At 38.8% G+C, this 19,575-nt stretch overlaps 1 protein-coding gene across 1 annotated transcript in view; it reads right to left on the bottom strand.

Moving 5' to 3' along the window:
• AK9 (adenylate kinase 9) overlaps window positions 1-19,575 on the bottom strand; it is a 121,361-nt gene that overhangs the window by 85,782 nt on the left and 16,004 nt on the right. The window contains exons 7-9 of the mRNA XM_018053513.1: window positions 16,377-16,565; window positions 13,148-13,276; window positions 8,731-8,805 (exon numbers count right to left, since the gene is read on the bottom strand). Coding sequence (XP_017909002.1) covers window positions 8,731-8,805; window positions 13,148-13,276; window positions 16,377-16,565 — 393 coding nt within the window. The remainder of the gene's footprint in view (window positions 1-8,730; window positions 8,806-13,147; window positions 13,277-16,376; window positions 16,566-19,575) is intronic.

The raw sequence follows: 19,575 nt of genomic DNA, 5'->3' as shown, positions 1-19,575 counted from the left end.
CCAGGTGAGTGATCACACCCTCGTGATTATCTTCGTCGTGAAGATCTTTTTTGTATAGTTCTTCTGTGTATTCTTGCCACCTTTTCTTAATATCTTCTGCTCCTGTCAGGTCCATACCATTTCTGTCCTTTACTGAGCCCCTCTTTGCATGAAATGTTCCCTTGGTATCTCTAATTTTCTTGAAGAGATCTCTATTCTTTCTCATTCTATTGTTTTCCTCTATTTCTTTGCATTGATCACTGAGGAAGGCTTTCTTAAGTCTCCTTGCTATTCTTTGGAACTCTGCATTCAAATGGGTATATCTTTTCTTTTCTCCTTTGCTTTTCACTTCTCTTCTTTTCACAGCTATTTGTAAGGCCTCCTCAGACAGCCATTTTGCGTTTTTGCATTTCTTTTCCATGGGGATGGTCTTGATCCCTGTCTCCTGCACGATGTCATGAACCTCCGTCCATAGTTCATCAGGCACTCTATTAGATCTAGTCCCTTAAATCTATTTCTCACTTCCACTGTATAATCATAAGGGATTTGATTTAGGTCATACCTGAATGGTTTAGTGGTTTTCCCCACTTTCTTCAATTTAAGTCTGAATTTGGCAATAAGGAGTTCATGATCTGAGCCACAGTCTGCTCCTGGTCTTATTTTTGCTGACTGTATAGAGCTTCTCCATATTCAGCTGCAAAGAATATAATCAATTTGATTTTGGTGTTGGTCATCTGGTGATGTCCATGTGTGGAGTCTTCTCTTGTGTTGTTGGAAGAGGGTGTTTGCTATGACCAATGCGTTCTCTTGGCAAAACTCTAGTTCCCTGACCAGGGATCAAACTCAGGCCCCCTACATTGGAAGTGTGGAGTCTTAGCCACCAGGGAAGTCCTGGGTCAGAAGTTTTAAATCTGAACTGGCTATCAGACATCCAATTGGATATATTTAGTAGCAGTTGATTATACAAGTGTGAAATTCAGGGAAAAGGTCTGGAATAGTAATATGAATTTAAGAATTGCCAGCATTTAGAAAGTATTTAGAGCCACTGGGTTGGAGAAGTCTCTCAAGAAATGAGGGCAGATAGAGAAGAGTACTCAAGGAGTGAGCTCTGGGATCCTCCAACTCTAGTAATTAGAGATGTGGATTGTAGAAGCAGAATGAGCTTTAATAGTGTGAGGGCCCAGAAGACAAAGGAAGAAAGGAGCAAGAAGAAAGAAATGATGAGAAATATTGCTTCTAGGTTAATTCAATGAAGATGTAATAGTCACCACTGGCTTTGGTCAGGAGATCACGGATGATCTTGGCAGCAGCGTATTCTAAGTGAGGAACTTCTCCCTAATCTGATTACACGACCAGCCTTATTATTTATGTGGCCACCAACCATATCAAACTAAAGATGTGGGCATTGCTTCTGACTTTTCTCTCTCCCTGTCCTCCTAGATTAATTCACTCACTTCTGTCCATTCCCACAGTCACTACCCTGGGTTAGGCCACCATCTCTTGCCTGCTCTACTACAATCTGCTCCTCAGTTTTTCCTCTGCACTGCAGTCTGAATGATCTTTCTTAAAGGGAAGTAGTAGCATTTTCACTCTTGGGCTTAAAACCTTTCACTGGCTGCCCAGTCCTTCATGATGTGGTATAAGCTCTTTAGTGTGGCTGATAAGATCTTTCTTGATTCAACCTCTGCTTATCCCTAAAGTTCTGGCACTATTCTACCCCTTCCTACTCCATCTCCCTACAAACTCCTCCATCTTCTAATCCTGCATTCAGTAGCTAGAGCTCACTGTGCTCTTTCTTTCCTCTGGGGCTTAACACAGACTATTTCCTCATCCTATAACACTGTCCCAGCTCCCGCCTCTCTTCCAGCGCTGAGGGTCTGATTCTTACTCAACATTATAGTTTCAGTTTAGAAATAATTACAGACACATGGCCTTCCTCACTAGGTTAGGTCCTGCCCTTCTGCCATGAGTTCTTCTTATAGTATTGAGATTTTGCCAAAAAGTTCATTCAGCTTTTTCTGTAACATCTTACAGAAAAAAATGGATGAATGAAATTTTTGGCCAAGTCAATACTTTGTACCTCCCAGATCAAAACACAAACTGTCCTTTAAATATTTATTTCCCCCCAATATATTAGATAGAGCATGAAGGAAGGGATTCATCTGACTCCTTCCCATGTGTATCCTTAGAGTTTATCATAATGCTGCCCATCTAAGAAATAGGTTATGACTTTTGTATTATTTTGTGTTGTACTGTACATTTTTGCATTTTATAATTTTTATAATGCAAATTACTTTGTATCATTTTTGTATTTGTACTTTCTGGTTATTTTAAAACAATGAGTGCATATGACTTTAAGAATCAGGATGAAGATTTTTTAAAAAATACACAAATTTATAGATACACATTGTAAATTGGTGGCTGCCAGAGGTCGGGGGGTGGAGGATGGGAGGTGAGCAAAATGGTTGAAGGACATCAAAAGGTATACACTTTCAATTATAAAATAAATAGGTCATGAAGATGTAGTGTACAACATGGTGGTTATAGTTGATAGTACTACATTACCTATTTGAAAATTGCTAAGAGAACACATCTTTTTTTTTCTTTTTTTAATATAAACTTATTTATTTTAATTGGAGGTTAATTACTTACAATATTGTATTGGTTTTGCCATACATCAACATGAATCCATCACAGGTATACATATACACGTGTTCCCCATCCTGAACCCCCCTCCCCCCTCCCTCCCTGTACCATCCCTCTGGGTCGTCCCAGTGCACCAGTCCCAAACATCCAGTATCATGCATCGAACCTGGACTGGTGATTCGTTTCAGATCTTAAAATTTTTCATTACAAGAGAAAAAATTCTGTAACACTTTCTGTATGGTGACAAATGTTAACTAGACTTATTGTGCTGATCATTTCACAGTATATACAAATATCGAATCATTGTGCTGTATAGTGATAGTGATAGTGAAAGTTGCTCAGTCATGTCTGAATCTTTGCGGCCCCATGGACTATACAGTCCATGGAATTCTCTAGGCCAGAATGCTGGAGTGCGTAGCCTTTCCCTTCTCCAAGGGATCTTCCAGCCCAGGGATCAAACCCAGGTTTCCCACATTGCAAATGGATTCTTCACCAGCTGAGCCACATGGGGAGCCCAAAGACTAATTTGGGGAGAAAGGAACCATTATTCTGCCTACCATAACTGGCCTACAATTATTCATAGAATTCCCTAATAGGCCTTTACATTTCTGTACTATCTGTAGTATTGTCTCCTCATTCTTTCCTGATTTTAGTTTTATGTTGTATATCTGAAACTAATATTATATATCATTTATATCTCAATTTGGGCTTCCCTGGTGGCTCAGATGGTAAAGAATCTGCCTGCAGTGCGGGACACCTGGGTTCAGTCCCTGGGTTGGGAAGATCCCCTGGAGGAGGGCATGGCAACCCACTCCAGTATTCTTGCCTGGAGAATCCGCATGGACAGAGGAGCCTGGCGGGCTACAGTCCATGGGGTCACAGAATCGGACATGACTGTGACTAAGCACAGCACAGCATATCTCAATTTAAAAAAAGAATGAAGATACTTTTATTTGCGGGGAAAACACCTTCTCTTCCTTACCTCCAAGTGGGAAGTTATCACATGAAATGTATTTAAATGATGCATTTGGTATTAAATGATGCATATGGTATTGATACCATAAACAGAAGAATTACTATTATATTTTAGCCAAAATCATGCATTAATTTTTCAAATTCACATATTTAAAAAACTTCTTCCCAGAAATTTTTTTTCTTCTTTTTTCTGATTATAAACATCTTGAATAGAAAAATTTCTCTGTATCTCTCCTTAGAATAAATTACTAGAAGTTGGGGGTCTTTGGACAGACAATAGACGTTAAAAAAACCTTTTGGATATATATATACCCTATAATTTTCCAGGAAAATTGTACCCTGCGTGCTTCTACTGAAAGAGCAAGAAAGCCTGTTGCAAATGCTTCCAACAATCCTGGATATTGGATAAATCTGTTAAAATTGCTAAGAAAATGCTGCTTTATTTTTTATGCTGATTGCATTTCTTTGAATAATAATTTGATTGATGAATTGCTTCAGTCGTGTCTGACTCTTTGCACACCTATGGACTGTAGCCCACCAGGCTCCTGTGTCCATGGGATTCTCCAGGCAAGAATACTGCCTGGAATGGGTTGCCATGCCCTCTCCAGGGGATCTTCCCAACCCAGGGATTGAACCCATGCCTCTTATGTCTCCTCCATTGGCAGGCGGGTTCTTTACCACTAGTCCCACTGGGAAGCCCCACAACTGGATTACAGTAGTTTAAAAAATAGTTATTAAACATTTTTTTCTAAATTACCTACTCATGCCCTTGGCCTGTTTCCTGTATTGTATTTGCTTTTTTTCCTATTGAAATATCAGAATTTTTAAAATATTTAAATAATAAAAGATATCCAACATTTGTTTATAATAAATGTGGGAATTATTTCCCCTCATTGTCATTTGGCTTTTTTAATACTGAAAATAATATTGTATTTTCAAATATGCATATATATATTTTTAAAAACAGCTTTATTGAGATGCAATTTATAAGCTACTTAAAGTGTATAAGTAAATGGTTTTTAGTATAATCAGTGCAACCATCACTACAATTAATCCTGGAACATTTTTGTGACCCCCCCCCAAAAGATACCCTTTACCCATTAGTAGTCACTCCGCATTTATCCTGGGAGCTCCCATAGTGGTACCCATTCCCCCCACCATGACCCCCTCCCACTCATCCATTGTTTGTCTTTATATAGATTTGTCTATTTTGGGCATTTCAATAAGTGAAATCATATGATGTATGATCTCTGGTAACTTTTACTTAGCCTGTGTTCAAGATTCATCCATGTTGAGGCATGTGCCAATAATGAAGTTTTTTAAAAATTGCTGTATAATATCCATTGTGGGGCTTCCCTGGTGGCTTAGATGGTAAAGAATCTGTCTACAATGTGGGAGACTCAGGTTTGGTCCCTGGGTTGGGAAGATTCCCTGGAGAAGGAAATGGCAACCCACCCCAGCATTCCAGTATCCAGGAAATCCCATGGATAGAGGAGCCTGTTGGGCTACAGTCCATGGGGTTGCAATGAACTGGACACAACTGTTGCTGTTCAGTCACTTGGTTGTGTCCAACTCTTTGAGACCACATGCACTGCAGCATCCCAGGCTTCCCTGTCCTTCACTGTCTCCCAGAGCAGGCTCAAACTCATGTCCACTGAGTTGGTGATGCCATCCAACCATCTCATCCTCTGTTGTCCCCTTCTCCTCCTGCCTTCTATCTTTCCCAGCATCAGGGTCTTTTTCACTGAGTCAGCTCTTCATTTCAGGTGGTCAAAGTATCAGTCCTTCCAGTGAATATCCAGGGTTGATTTCCTTTATGATTGACTGGTTTGATCTCCTTGCAGTCCAAAAGACTCTCAAGAGTCTTTCCCAACACAACAGTTTGAAAGCATCAATTCTTTGGTGCTCAGCTTTCTTTATGGTCCAACTCTCACATCTATACGTGACTATTGGAAAAACCATAGCTTTGGTTGTATGGACCTTTGTTGGTAAAATAACATCTCTGCTTTTTAATATGCTGTCTAGGTTGGTCATAGCTTTTCTTCCAGAGAGAAAGGGTATTTTAATTTCATGGCTGCAGTTACCATCTACAGTGATATTGAAACCCAAGAAAATAGTCTGTTACTGCTTCCACTGTTTTCCCATCTGTTTGCCATGAAGTGATGGGACTGGATGCCATGATCTTTGTTTTCTGAATGTTGAGCTTTAAGCCAGCTTTTTCACTCTCCTCTTTCACCTTCATCAAGAGGCTCTTTAGTTCCTCTTTGCTTTCTGCCATAACAGTGGTGTCATCTGCATCTGAGGTTATTGATATTTCTCCCGGCAATCTTGATTCCAGCTTGTGCTACATCCAGCTCAGTATTTTGCATGATGAACTCTGCATACAAGTTAAATAAGCAGGGTGACAATATACAGCCTTGACGTACTCTTTTCCCAATTTGGAACCAGTCCATAATTTCATGTCTGGTTCTAACTGTTGCTTCTTGACCTGCATACAGATTTCTTAGGAGGCAGGTAAAGTGGTCTGGTATTCCCATCTTTCAGAATTTTCCACAGTTTGTTGTGATCTACACAGCCAAAGGCTTTAGTGTAGTCAATGGATCAGAATTACATGTTCTTCTGGAATTCTCTTGCTTTTTCTATGATCCAGCGGATGGTTGCAATTTGATCTCTGGTTCCTCTGCCTTTTCTAAATCTAGCTTGTACATATGGAAGTAATCAGTTCACATACTGTTGAAGTCTAGCTTGGAGGATTTTGAGCATGACATTGTTAGCATGTGAAATGAGTGCAACTGTGTGGTAGTTTGAACATTCTTTGGCATTGCCCTTCTTTGGGATTGGAATGAAAATTGACCTTTTCCAGTCCTTTGGCCACTACTGAGTTTTCCAAATTTGCTGGCATGTTGGGTGCAGCACTTTAACAGCATTATCTTTTGGGATTTGAAATAGTTCAACTGGAATTCCATCACCTCTACTAGCTTTGTTTGTAGTGATGCTTCCTAAGGTCCACTTGACTTTGCACTCCAGGATGTCTGGCTCTAGGTAAGTGATCACACCATTGTGGTTATCCAGGTCACTACAATCTTTTTTGTACAGTCCTTCTGTGTATTCTTGCCACCTCTTCTTAGTATCTTCTGCTTCTGTTAAGTCCATACCTTTTCTGTCCTGTACTGTACACATCTTTGCATAAAATATTCCCTTGGTATCTTCGATTTTGAAGAGATATCTAGTCTTTCCCATCCTATTGTTTTCCTCTCTTTCTTTGCATTGTTCAGTTAGGAAGGCTTTATCTCTTTGCTATTCTTTGGAACTCTGCATTCAGATGGGTATCTCTCTCCTTTTCTCCTTTGCCTTTAGCTTCTCTTCTTAGATATTTGTAAGGCCTCCTCAGACAACCATTTTGTCTTTTTGCATTTCTTTTTCTTGGGAAGTTTTGGATCACTGCCTCCTGTACAATGTTATGAACTTCCATCCACAGTTCTTCAGGCACTCTATCAGATCTTATCCCTTGAATCTATTTGCCACTTCCACTATATAATCATAAGGGATTTGATTTAAATCATACCTGAATGGCCTAGTGTTTTTCCCAACTGTCTTCAATATAAGTCTGACTTTTTGCAATAAGGAGTTCATGATCTGAGCCACAGTCAGCTCCTGGTCTTATTTTTGCTGACTGTATAGAGCTTCTCCATTTTCAGCTGCAAAGAATATAGTCAACCTGATTTTGGTACTGACCATCCGGTGATGTCCATGTGTAGAGGAGAAGGTGTTTGCTATGACCAGTGCATTCTCTTGGCAAAACTCTGTTAGCTTTTGTCCTGCTTCATTTTGTACTCCAAAGTCAAACTTAGCTGCTACTCCAGGTGTCTCTTGACCTCCTACTTTTGCATTCTGGTCCCCAGTGATGAAAAGGACATCGTTTTTGGTGTTAGTCTTAGAAGATCTTAAATGTCTTCATAGAACTGTTCAACTTCAGCTTCTTCAGCATTAGTGGTTGGAGCATAGACTTGGATTACTGTGATACTGAATGGTTTGCCTTGGAAACAAACTGAGATCATTCTGTCATTTTTGAGATTGCGTCCAAGTACTGCTTTTCCGACTCTTTTGTTGACTAAGAGGGCTATTCCATTTCTTCTAAGGGATTCTTGCCCACAGCAGTAGATATAATGGTCATCTGAGTTAAATTCACCCATTCCCATCCATTCCCATCCCAACACAACTGAGAGACTAACACATCCATTGTATGAATATACATTTTATTTATCCATTCATCAATTGTTAGACATAGGGGTTGTTTCTACCTTCTGGCTACTGTAAATAGTGCTGCTATGAATATTCACATACAAATTTTCATTTAAACACCTGTATTCAGTTATTTTGGGCAAATACCTAGGAGTTAAATTGCTGTTTCATATGGTAACTCCATATTTAACCTTTCGAGGAACTGCCAAACTGGTTTCCAAAGTGGCCACACCATTTGCAGTCCTACCAACATTGTATGTTGGGCTTTGCTGGTGGCTCAGCAGTGCAGGAGACTATAATGCAAGAGACTCCAGTTCGATCCCAAGGTTAGGAAGATCCCCTGGAGAAGGAAATGGCAACCCACTCCAGTATTCTTGTCCAGGAAATCCCATGGACAGAGGAGCCTGGCAGGCTACATTCCATGGAGTTGTAAGAGTTGGACATGATTTAATGACACTACCACAGCAGTGTATGAATATTCTGATTTTTCTACATCCTCACCAACATTTGTTATTCATTATCTGTTTTTTTGTTTTTTCTTTTTAATTTTAGCCATCTTAGTGGATTTGAAGTGATATCTCCTTATAGCTTTGGTTTGCATTTCCCTATTACTCATGTTAAACATTGTATCATGTGTTTATAGCTCTTACCGGCTTTTACTTTTTTCAGGGTACTTTTTGTCACACAGAGGTTTTAAATTCAAATGTAGTTTTGATTTAAATATGGACAGATGAATAAATATCATATTAAATTTTAAGTGTCAAAATGAATTTTTCAAAAATGTATTCAAAATGTAAATCTATTTTTGATACAAAAATAGGTATCATTCAGTCAATACTTTTTTGATTTTCCAAACTGTGACATATTCTTACTGAGCATTGCACTTACCATGAACAGCTCCTCTGGGGGCTTATTTCCATCTAGCTCAATAAGATACTGGGAATCATGTTCAGCCATTACTTCCTGCAGATAATCAAAAAGAAGCCTTACATTCAGGATCATTGGCAAAAGTTCAGTCTTCATATACCATGAAGAAATCTTTAATGCTAAGTTATTTGCTATATACATGACATACTGGATGTTATTTTCAGTGCTCAGGAGAACTTTTACAAAAGCCTAAACTAGTCGTACCATGAATTATGTTCTTTCTGTTTCTTCTGTTTTTCTCTACAGTGAAGCCAGTCTTTCCCAATAGAAATGTTTGGGGGCATCCACCTCTCTGCATATATTCATAGAATAATTTCTGCCAAACTGCTAGGTGAAGAATGGGCCTGGTTTGTTTCACTTTTTATTCCCCTGGCTGTGGGTGATGTTCAGTATCTAGAAATCCATCTCTGTAAACTACTGAACCATAACCTCTGTGCATTTTGTTAGACCTTTCTTTTCCTTAACATTCACAGAAAGTCTTTAACCTTTATCTGCCATATGGTTTGCAAATGTTTTACCTGGCTATGATTTATCATTTGACTTTGTTTATGGTATCTTTTGTATTATAAAATATATTTATGATGAAATCTGTTATCGTTGTTTCTGGATTTCCTTTCTTCTTTAAATTAGATTTTTCTGTATCTCAAGATTATATTAATATTCTTGTAAATTTTCTTCCATTCCAAGAAAGTAGGGGTGGTGGAGATATAAGATCCACCTCTACCCTTCTTCAAAGACTCAGATAAGATCCATCTCCATCTTTTTTCATGGTTTTCATAAGACCCTTATTTACCTGCCTCCATAAAACCCTAGCCCCTCTCTTTGCAAAAGTTTTCATTAGTGAATGTTTTCCCTGTTGCCATAGTTTGGAACAAAATCACCTACTTAAATGTCCAGTATATTTTGTCTTTCATAATATTGTGTAAGGTTATTAGGTTCTAAGTGTTTCTCTACTTCTAGACAGAAGAACCATTATGCCTGCATTGTTTAACCATAAATTCAGTTCAGTCACTCAGTCATGTCCGACTCTGCGACCCCACGGACTGCAGCACGCCAGGCCTCCCTGTCCATCACTAACTCCTGGAGTTTACTCAAACACATTTCCACTGAGTCGGTGATGCCATCCAAACATCTCATCTCCTGTCATCCCCTTCTCCTCCTGCCTTCAATCTTTCTCAGCATCAGGGTCTTTTCAAATGAGTCAGTTCTTCGCATCAGGTGGCCAAAGTATTGGAGTTTTAGCTTCAATATCAGTCCTTCCAATGAACACCCAGAACTGATCTCCTCTAGGATGGACTGGTTTGATCTTGTAGTCCAAGGGACTCTCAAGAGTCTTCTCCAACACCACAGTTCAAAAGCATCAATTCTTCTAGTAGAATCCAAGAATCCAACCATAAATTACGATGTTCTAAACAAGGATGTACATTATGCTTTTCTGCGTTTCAGATACTTTCCTTAAACTAGATTCTTTTTATTTCATAGCTTTTTTACCTTAAATTAAAAATACATTTTTTTGCTTTACCACACAGCATGTGGTATCTTAGTACCCTGACCAGGGATCAAACCCACAACCTCTGCAGTGGAATCTCAAAGTCTTAACCACTAGACCACCAGAGAAGTCCTAGGTTCTTCAGAATGAACTTAGTATACTAAGTCTAAAGGTATGAAGACTCTTAAGGCTAAAGACACAAACACCGGGTCAGACCAGTAGTCAAGCTGCGATGTGAAAACAGGCAAGAATGAAGACTTGGCCTTGGATTAGTCCTGAAGCAGGATAGAAACCAGACACTGATGCAGTTACTTTGCTCCTACTTGCTTTCCTCATATCTTTTAGAGGAACACTGAATTTTGGTGGTCTTGGCCTCTCAAGTGAATCCACCTCTCAGCCAGATCAGAGGAGACTAGAATTGTAGGCTCCTGCCTTTCAAGGGGGTTGCATGACTGAAGTGACTTAGCAGCAGCAGCAGCCTTTCAAGGCTCTTCCCAACCTCCTTCCACACATATCAGCACCCTCAAATTAGCATACAAGGCAAGCTATACACTAGATCTGAAGTCTAGGTTCTTGGCTAGAAACTTTTGTCTGAGCAGTCAGTTCTTATCTATGCTTTGCTGCAAGGCCTAGAAATTTTCCACTTCTGTGCTTTTCTCAGGCAAGCTATCTAAAAACCACCATACTAATTTATATTCCTTTCAGCAGGGTATGGGAGTGTTTGCTTTACCACATGTAGTTGCTAGAATTAGGAATTCATATTCCTTGTCCATCTTTTAAAATTTAACTGGGGAAATATTTCTTTAGCATTTAATTATTATCAGTAAAGCTGAATATTTTCCTATAGACTTGTTACTCTTTTGTCATTAATTTTTGTGAATTGTCTGCTCATATTTGTTACTCATTTATTATCTGGAGGGTAAGACCTTACAGGTTTTAGAAAAATCATATCTATGATCTTTTTTTCTTACATTTTTAAAAATTGAAGGACAGTTGATTTACAATGTTGTATTAATTTCTGCTGTATAGCAAAGTGATTGATATATATGTATATGTATATATAGACATACACATTCTTTTTTTAAATTCTTTTCCATTGTGGTTTATCATAGGATATTGAATATAGTTCCCTGTGCTATATATTAGGACATTGTTATTTATCCATTGTATATATATTAATACTAATTTGCATCTGCTAACCCCAAACTTCCAATCCATCCCTCCTCTACCCACCATCGCCTTGTCAACCATGTCTGTTGTTTATGTCTGTGAGTCTATTGACCTTTCAGTATATTAAACCTTTAAATATTTTATTAGAGTCGATGTGGATATTTTTCTTTTAAGTAAGGGTTTTTTAAATTATGTCCAGAAATTTACATGTCATGAAATGGAAGCTGTTATTTTTCCTTTGTGACCTCATCATTTGTTTAACTGAACATCTGTCAAGCATTTAGCACTCGCCAGACTCTGGGCACTGCACTGGACACTGATGATGCTGGGGGTCCCTATCCTTGAAGAGACTACCTCTGCTTCCCATTCCCAACTCCCTGCCCATGAATATAATTTTATAATCTTCTGAATCTTATTTTAATTATGCTTTATTCACACCCAATTCCAGCAGCTCAAGGAATATGTAGAATATTTTTGTTGAAGGAGAAAGAATGTTATAGACAGACATCTAAATTACCTTTAAGAAGCTATGTTTAGAGGCCAGGGATAGAAGAGGAAGAAAGGAGGAATCAGTCATATGTAAGAAAACAAAAATACTGAATCACTGTGCTGCATATCTGAAACTAACACAATACTGTAAATAAATTTAAAAAATTGAACAATTTGGATCTCACTGAGGAGGTGGACAATGGGAATGAAAATGATCCACTTGTCTCTAAAAATATATAAACATTATAAAACACCATGAAACAAATTCTTTTAATTTCTCCATCAGATGGAAAGAGGCAATTTGAGGACTGTTTTTCATTTGTCTTTGTAGTTTATTGCTTAGCATGGTATCTGGTCAAATACCATATAATAAATGTTTGTTGGATAAATCTCCAATATAAATTGGAGTCTGCTCTGGATTTTTAAACATAAAAACATGCTTTTCAATAATCATAATTTCAGTAATCATCCTTTTAAAATGCTAATTCTTTTAATTATAACTTTCTTATTACAATATATAATAGCCTTATCATATTTACAAATAACCAACTTTGAATAGGATACACAGAGAAACCAGTCTTGGATGGCTTTCTTCAGATTGTAATTTAACTAAATTAACAGTTCCTTTCAGAATAAAAGATGCACCTTAGGTGTACATTTGTTTTTATAAACCCATACATTTTGGATTCAAAATGCTTTTACAAAACAATGCCTTAATATGGACTTTCCAATCCCCAACCATAAATAAATTCCCCTAATGACTTTTGAAACATGCAATTCATTTATCACTTTTCAGCAGCACTGTTGCTTTGTAAGAATAAAATAATGTTGCTCTGTGAAACAGCCTTTGGAAAGCAATCTTACTCTGATAGCATTTTACCAAGCTCAAGAGGAGGAGAATGAAGCAGATAATACACAAGGTGAAGAAATGTGAAAGCTGTTTAACCAGGGATAAAACACGAATAGGGCTTCACTGGCAGCTGAGCAGTAAAGAATCTGCCTGCAATGCGGGAGATGCAGGTTTGATCCTTGGGTTGGGAAGATGCCCTGGCGGAGGAAATGGCAACCCATTCCACTGACCTTGCCTGGAGAATCCCATGGACAGAGGAGCCTGGCGGGTTACAGGCCATGGGGTCCCAAAGAGTTGGACATAAACCAAAGCAACTTGGTACACAGGCACGCAAAACACAAGTATCAAATTCCTTTTTTAGCAATATATCTTTTTCTTACTTCTAAAGGGTGAAGAATTATTTCCTTATAAAGGTTAACAATGTGTTCGATATTTTCCAAATAATCCTCAGGTCTCTGAACGAGGTGTTGAAGAACTTCAGCCACCATCTGCATTTCAGCAATAAATGCCTAAATGGAAAAGAAGTCATGTTGAATATCTTTATGTTAATGATTAGTTCATTTCCAAGTCATATCCCTCTCTTCCTATACCTGCATGCCATTTTGGGGTAAGAAGCAGGGAAAAGGGGAGATTGGAAATAGGATTTTTATTTTAGAGAGATTGAACACCCTGAAGGTCTTTTATCAGATGGAATAAAGTTTTAAATTGACTTGGATACTTACTCATTTCTTTTGCCCCTCAATGAGTAGGGAAGAGTATGGGAGTAACATCCGATTTTTAGAGACAAAATAAAGAAGTTGGATTTTCTCTAAGTACCTGAGCTTGTAGCTCATTCACTCATTGATTCATTCATGTATTAATAGTAAAGCTTAAGTGCCTACCCCACGCCAGACACTGTTCTAGGAGCTTGAAATATAACAGAGAACAAAACTAAGGGCTTGGGGCTTAGACAGCACACATCCCAATTGAGGAAGACAGAGCATAAACAAGTAGACAAATAGATACATCACAGGTTAGGCTGTGGTGGTAAGAGCTAAGAAGAAAGATGATGGCAGGGGAGAAGGGATGGAGAGTGATGGGGGAAGGTGGTTATGAAAGGGTTCACAGAAAAAAATGACATTTGTATCATATTTATTTCCCCATTATTATCATCATATTTGGGCTTCCCATGTGGTGCTAGTGGTAAAGAACCCACTTGACAATGCAGGAGACTGAGATGCAGGTTCAATCCCTGGGTTAGGAAGATCCCCTGGAGGAGGAAATAAATGGCAATCCACTCCAGTATTCTTTCCTGGAGAATCCCATGGACAGAGGAGCCTGGTGGGCTACAGTCCATAGGATTGCAAAGAGTTGGACATGACTGAAGCAACTTGGCATGCACGCACATATTTATTATATTTATTATGATGGTATGCTTTATTCATGTTAAAATCACACACTTTTATTCCTATTTGCTATGAGGTTTACTTGAAATATTTAGCTAGAATAGTTGCTGGTTATTTATCCAATGCCTTATTTGCACAGGGAAGATTATTTTATATTTTTAAACGGGCATTCTTACATTAATAGGTTTTTAAAATTGAGATATAATCGACATATAACATTACATTAGTTTCAGGTGTACAATAGAATGATTCAATACAGTTGATCTTTGGGCAATGTGAGGCTGAACTGTGTGGGTCCACTGATAGGATATTTTTCAATAGTAAATACATAGTGCTACATGATCTGTAGTTGGTAGGATGCAGAACCGTGGATATAGAAGGCTGACTGTAAGGTTAACTTGGATTTTCAGCTGCACAAAGGGTCGGTGCCCCAACTCTGGAGATGTTGAAAGATCAACTGTATTTGTACTTACTGTGCAATGATCATAATAAATCTAATTAACATCCATCAACATACATGCATGCGTGCATGCTAAGTCGCTTCTGTTGTGTCTGACTCTTTGCAACCCTATGGACTGTAGCCTCCCAGGGTCCATGGGATTCCAGGCAAGAATCCTGGAGTGGGTTGCCATTGCCTTCTCCAGGGGATCTTCCTGACCCAGGGATCGAATCCAGGTCTTCTGCATTACAGGCAGATTCTTTTTTGTCTGAGCCACCAGGGAAGCCCATCATCACACATAGTTACAGTATTTAATTATGAAGTTAATATAACCCCTTAAAAGTTCTACTCTTAAATGAAAGATCTTTTCACTTAAGATCTGCTCTTAAATGAAAGAACAAATGTCAAAAATTCATTTAACCCATTAGTGAGGAAAACAGCAGGATAACAAAACTGAAGTATGTATAATCACTGAAATCAGAGTGCAAAGTTTGATGTCCTGCTTAACATCCTTCAGGGCAATAAAACTGTTGCCTTTGGGGTTTATCTTTTCTACTAGACAAATGATTTGCAATGTATCATTTTCTATATTAACATCAGACTTAACTGAGTCTAGGCCCTAATAGAAATAGTATTTATTCATGATAGTATATAAGTTATAGAAACTACTTAAAATTATTAAACATTATAAATAAGTAAATCTATAATAGAAATCACAGGTATATTCCAATAGAGCAAGGACTGGCAAGCTGTGACCTGTCTCACTCACCCCAGTGGGCTAAATCCAGACCATTAGCTATTAACAAATTTCCTGAGTGGATGAGTGAAAGTCACTCAGTCATGTCAGACTTTTTGTGACCCTATGACTATACAGTCCATGGAATTCTCTAGGCCAGAATACTGGAGTGGGTAGCCTTTCCCTTCTCCAGGGGAATCGTCCCAATCCAGGTCTCCCGCATTGCAGGTGGATTCTTTACCAGCTGAACAGGAGGGATGCCCAAGAATACTGGAATGGGTAGCCTATTCCTTCTCCAGTGGATCTTCCTGACTCTTAGCATCCAATTTTCCTCATTAAGTCTGGTATAAGATTCTTTTGAGGTCCCGATGCGTTATGCTTACTAGTATTGACTTTAGGATTGTTATTATATGTGAAATTGGGGTATAGATTTATTTTCATGTGCTCTCTTTGTCAGAGTTTGGAATCGGGGGTTATGTTAACTTCATAAACTGGATTCTATCTGGGCTGCCTTCTTCCTCAAATTACATGTTTTCTGTTGTTCTGACTCTTCACACTAGCTTGCATAGTGCTTGACACATGGCAGGTGACCAGTGACTCTCTGTTGCTATGAAATGAAGCAGATTAGCTGTCAGGATATGGAGGGACTTCCATCCTGACAAGAAGGATGACCTTAAACTTGATGACCTTTACATTATGATCTAATAGTTCTTGAAAACATGAAATATTTTTTGTTTCCTCGAACTAAATCAAACCTTAAGGAAAATATAATTTTCTGTATAGAATATTCATATTCTGTCATTTAATTACAGCAGTTTTTAAAAATGAAACCGATACAGTGCAAGCAAGGTGTTTTTTATTTCTTTTTTAAAATTTTAATTTATTTGGCTGCACCAGGTCTTAACTGTGGCATGTGGGATCTAGTTCCCTGATCAGGAATTGAACCCAGCCCCGCCTGCATTGGGAGTGGGGAGTCTTAACCACTGAACCATCAGGGATAGTCCCTATAGCAAATTTTAGAAATATAGCATCTTGTACACAGATATTACCTCTTCTTCTTCTTGCTCTTCTTCCTCTTCCCCCTCCTCTTCTCCTTTTCCTTCCTTTTGGGCTTCTTTCTTCTTTTTCCTACGATTCTCAATGACTTCAGGATCCCACTGATCTCTTGTGTATATGTTTCCTGTACTACTGTGCTGCCTTTGCCCCGAAATTCTTTGGCATAAATCATAGTCAGGGCACTAAGGAACAACATTAATCATTACTCAAAACATTCTGAGTATGCCTTTGCTTCCTGTTCATATATTATGCAATATATCAACCCCCAAATTCCTCAAAACCCTGAGCAAATACAGTACTATAAATGGTATTTTGAATCAGATTTCATCACATGCCAAGAGAGGCACAAGATACAACTTTTATGTTACGGCAACACTTTCTTTACCCAAAAGTAATACATATGAGAAAGTTTCAGAAGCTGTAGAATAAAAAAAAGAGAGAGAATAACAGTAGAAAGAGCTAGAGAAGTAGAATAGAAAATCAGTTTAGTTAGCAGAGGTATTACAGGAGGATTTTGTCAGATTAGTTTGAAAAGGCTGAGAATGGATGAAAATGATGGATAGCCACATTTTTTTTCCCAACAAAAAAATATCATGTATTTATAGTATTTACGATGATATACAGCTCTATGGATGAAGTATTTCATAAAATAGCATCAACGAATGGGGTCTGAAAGGTCACCTGGTTTAGTCTAACCTTATCATTTGCAAATGAGAAAACTGAATCTGGATAGTAAAAAAGGCCAAAACCAAAGTCTGTGAGTGATTTCCTCATTTCAAGTGCTTCCATGTGTATAATATTTCACTCAGTTCTTAAACTAACCCTGTCAGAGAAGTAATAGAATATTAGGACCCAAACCACTTCAGATCAGAGAGGGACTACTCTGGCAGCATCAGGCCACAGTCGTGAGGGGCAACTACAGCCTGAGCCCAGGCCTTCTGCTCCGTAGCCCACTCTCTGTAGCTCATTATTAATGATAAGCTAAGGTTTGGGGCTGTAAAGCCCGCTCTGAGTATTTTTCAGGATAAAAACCTCTGGATAACATTCTCTAGTAGCGGTTTTAAAACATTAGAGTGTAACTCTATACAGAGGATTATAAATAAAAGTTTCTGCTTCCCTTGTGATTTATTAAGTCTGGAGTAAGGCTCAGACATTTTAACGAACATCCTCAGTGATTCTGATGCCAACAGTATATGCACCACACATTTGAGAAAGGGGGCAAGAAACTTTAGAACTTTTCATGCTAATGTTCTGATTTCCTCTGACCACTTCTGTATGGAAATGGGATGGGAATTTATTGAGGCAAGACTTTTATTTAGGCTAATTTTTCACACACAAAAGATTTCAACCCATACTGGTAATTTAAAAAATATATGCATATTTGCCCTTATTCAGCAACCCAGAATGCCCACATTGTGGGTCCTTGGCAAAGACTATTGCCTCTAGCTGTCTCCTGTTCTCATGTATCAGTTCAGTTTAGTTCAGTCGCTCAGTCGTGTCTGACTATGCGACCCCATGGACTGCAGCACGCCAGGCTTCCCTGTCCATCACCAGCTCCTGGAACTTGCTCAAACTCATGTCCATCGAGTCGGTGATGCCATCCAACCAACTCATCCTCTGTCGTCTCCTTCTCCTCCTGCCTTCAATCTTTCCCAGCATCAGGGTCTTTTCCAATGAGTCAGTTCTTCACATCAGGTGGCCAGAGTATTGGAGCTTCAGCCTCAGCATCAGTCCTCCCAATGAATATTCAGGACTGATTTCCTTTAGGATTTATCTGCTTGCAGTCCAAGAGGTTTTCAAGAGTCTTCTCCAACACCACAGTTCAAAAGCATCAATTTTTTGGTGCTCAGCTTTCTTTATAGTCCAACTCTCACATCCATACATGACTACTGGAAAAACCATAGATGGACCTTTTCACATATGGGAAATGATTTATCAGTCTTAGGGTGCGGCTGTGCCTCAGAGCAGTCCTCAAACTTCAGCAGCATCAGTGTCACCTGGAGAACTTTTTCAACACAGACAGCTGGATGCCACCCCCCACAGTTTCTGTAGTTCTGGGTTGCTCCCTGAGAATCTGCATTTCTGACGAGCTTCTTGAGTGCTGCTAATGCAGTTGGCTCTAGGAACAAACTCCGAGGACCATTACTGTAGTAGATCACTGGCCTTTAATGCTTTTTTCTTTTTTTTAAAGTACAGACCACTTTAGAATATGGTGATGCCGTAAGATTTTGCATCAGGAAAATGCCCATACACATAAAATTTGCATATAATTTCAGATGGTTCATGGGTGCTTAAGTGTTCTTGGACTCCAGGCTTAGAACTTCTGGTCTAGAACTCCCAGACTCCATTCCCAACTAAGGTCAGACCATCAGAGAAGTGTGTGCTCTACTGAAGTTCTGTTTCACACGAGGTCCTCTGATTACACTCCAGCTACCTATAGGAACTGCCATGGACACCTACCATCACACTTCTAATATTAGTGGGGTTAAGGACTTCATTTTCTACACACAGTACAATCCTTATATTGAACCCATTTTAAGACATATCTCTCATTAAGTTTTTCCTGAGGAATTCCTCATCTTCTCAAGGACAATGTGAATTTTATATAACTGGTCACATTTCCCCTTCTACTTTGGCTCATCAAACTTAGAACCAAATTCATGACCCAAATTTAGTGAGCATTTGGGGCCTTGCTGCCTGTATATCTGTGTGTTCTTATTCCACTAAGTCTTAATTTCCTGTACACTCTCTATTTTCCATGGCCTAGACTTTATATTTGGTTTCAGTTAAATCTTTGAGATTTGTTTTTTCTTTTCTCCATTATACACATGTTCACATGGGTGACATTCCAAAAGTCACAAAGGGATGTTGATTGGCCCTTGACCATGATCCTTGACCATGATCCTTGACCATGTGGCTGGGGCTGCAGATAACACCACCCCAGCACTGTATGCCACCTGTCTCTCACAGCTGGCCCAAACACACCACTGAGTCCCCACACCTGAGCTGAGAACCATCTGACATATTTATTTTGAGTTGTCAAACCCTTTGTGGAACCAGGCAGGGTATTATTATAAATAGCTATCATTCATTTTATAAACTAGGGATCCTCACCTCACTGCATTCTTACCATAACCCTATGAGGCAGCTATCTTTGTATCATCTTTGTTTAGAGGAAACTGAGGCTCCTAA

This window comes from Capra hircus, chromosome 9 (assembly GCF_001704415.2).
Source record: "Capra hircus breed San Clemente chromosome 9, ASM170441v1, whole genome shotgun sequence".
Lineage (NCBI taxonomy): Eukaryota > Metazoa > Chordata > Mammalia > Artiodactyla > Bovidae > Capra > Capra hircus.
The sequence above is the reverse complement of the archived record's forward strand: the minus strand, read 5'-3'. Positions and strand labels throughout refer to the sequence as shown.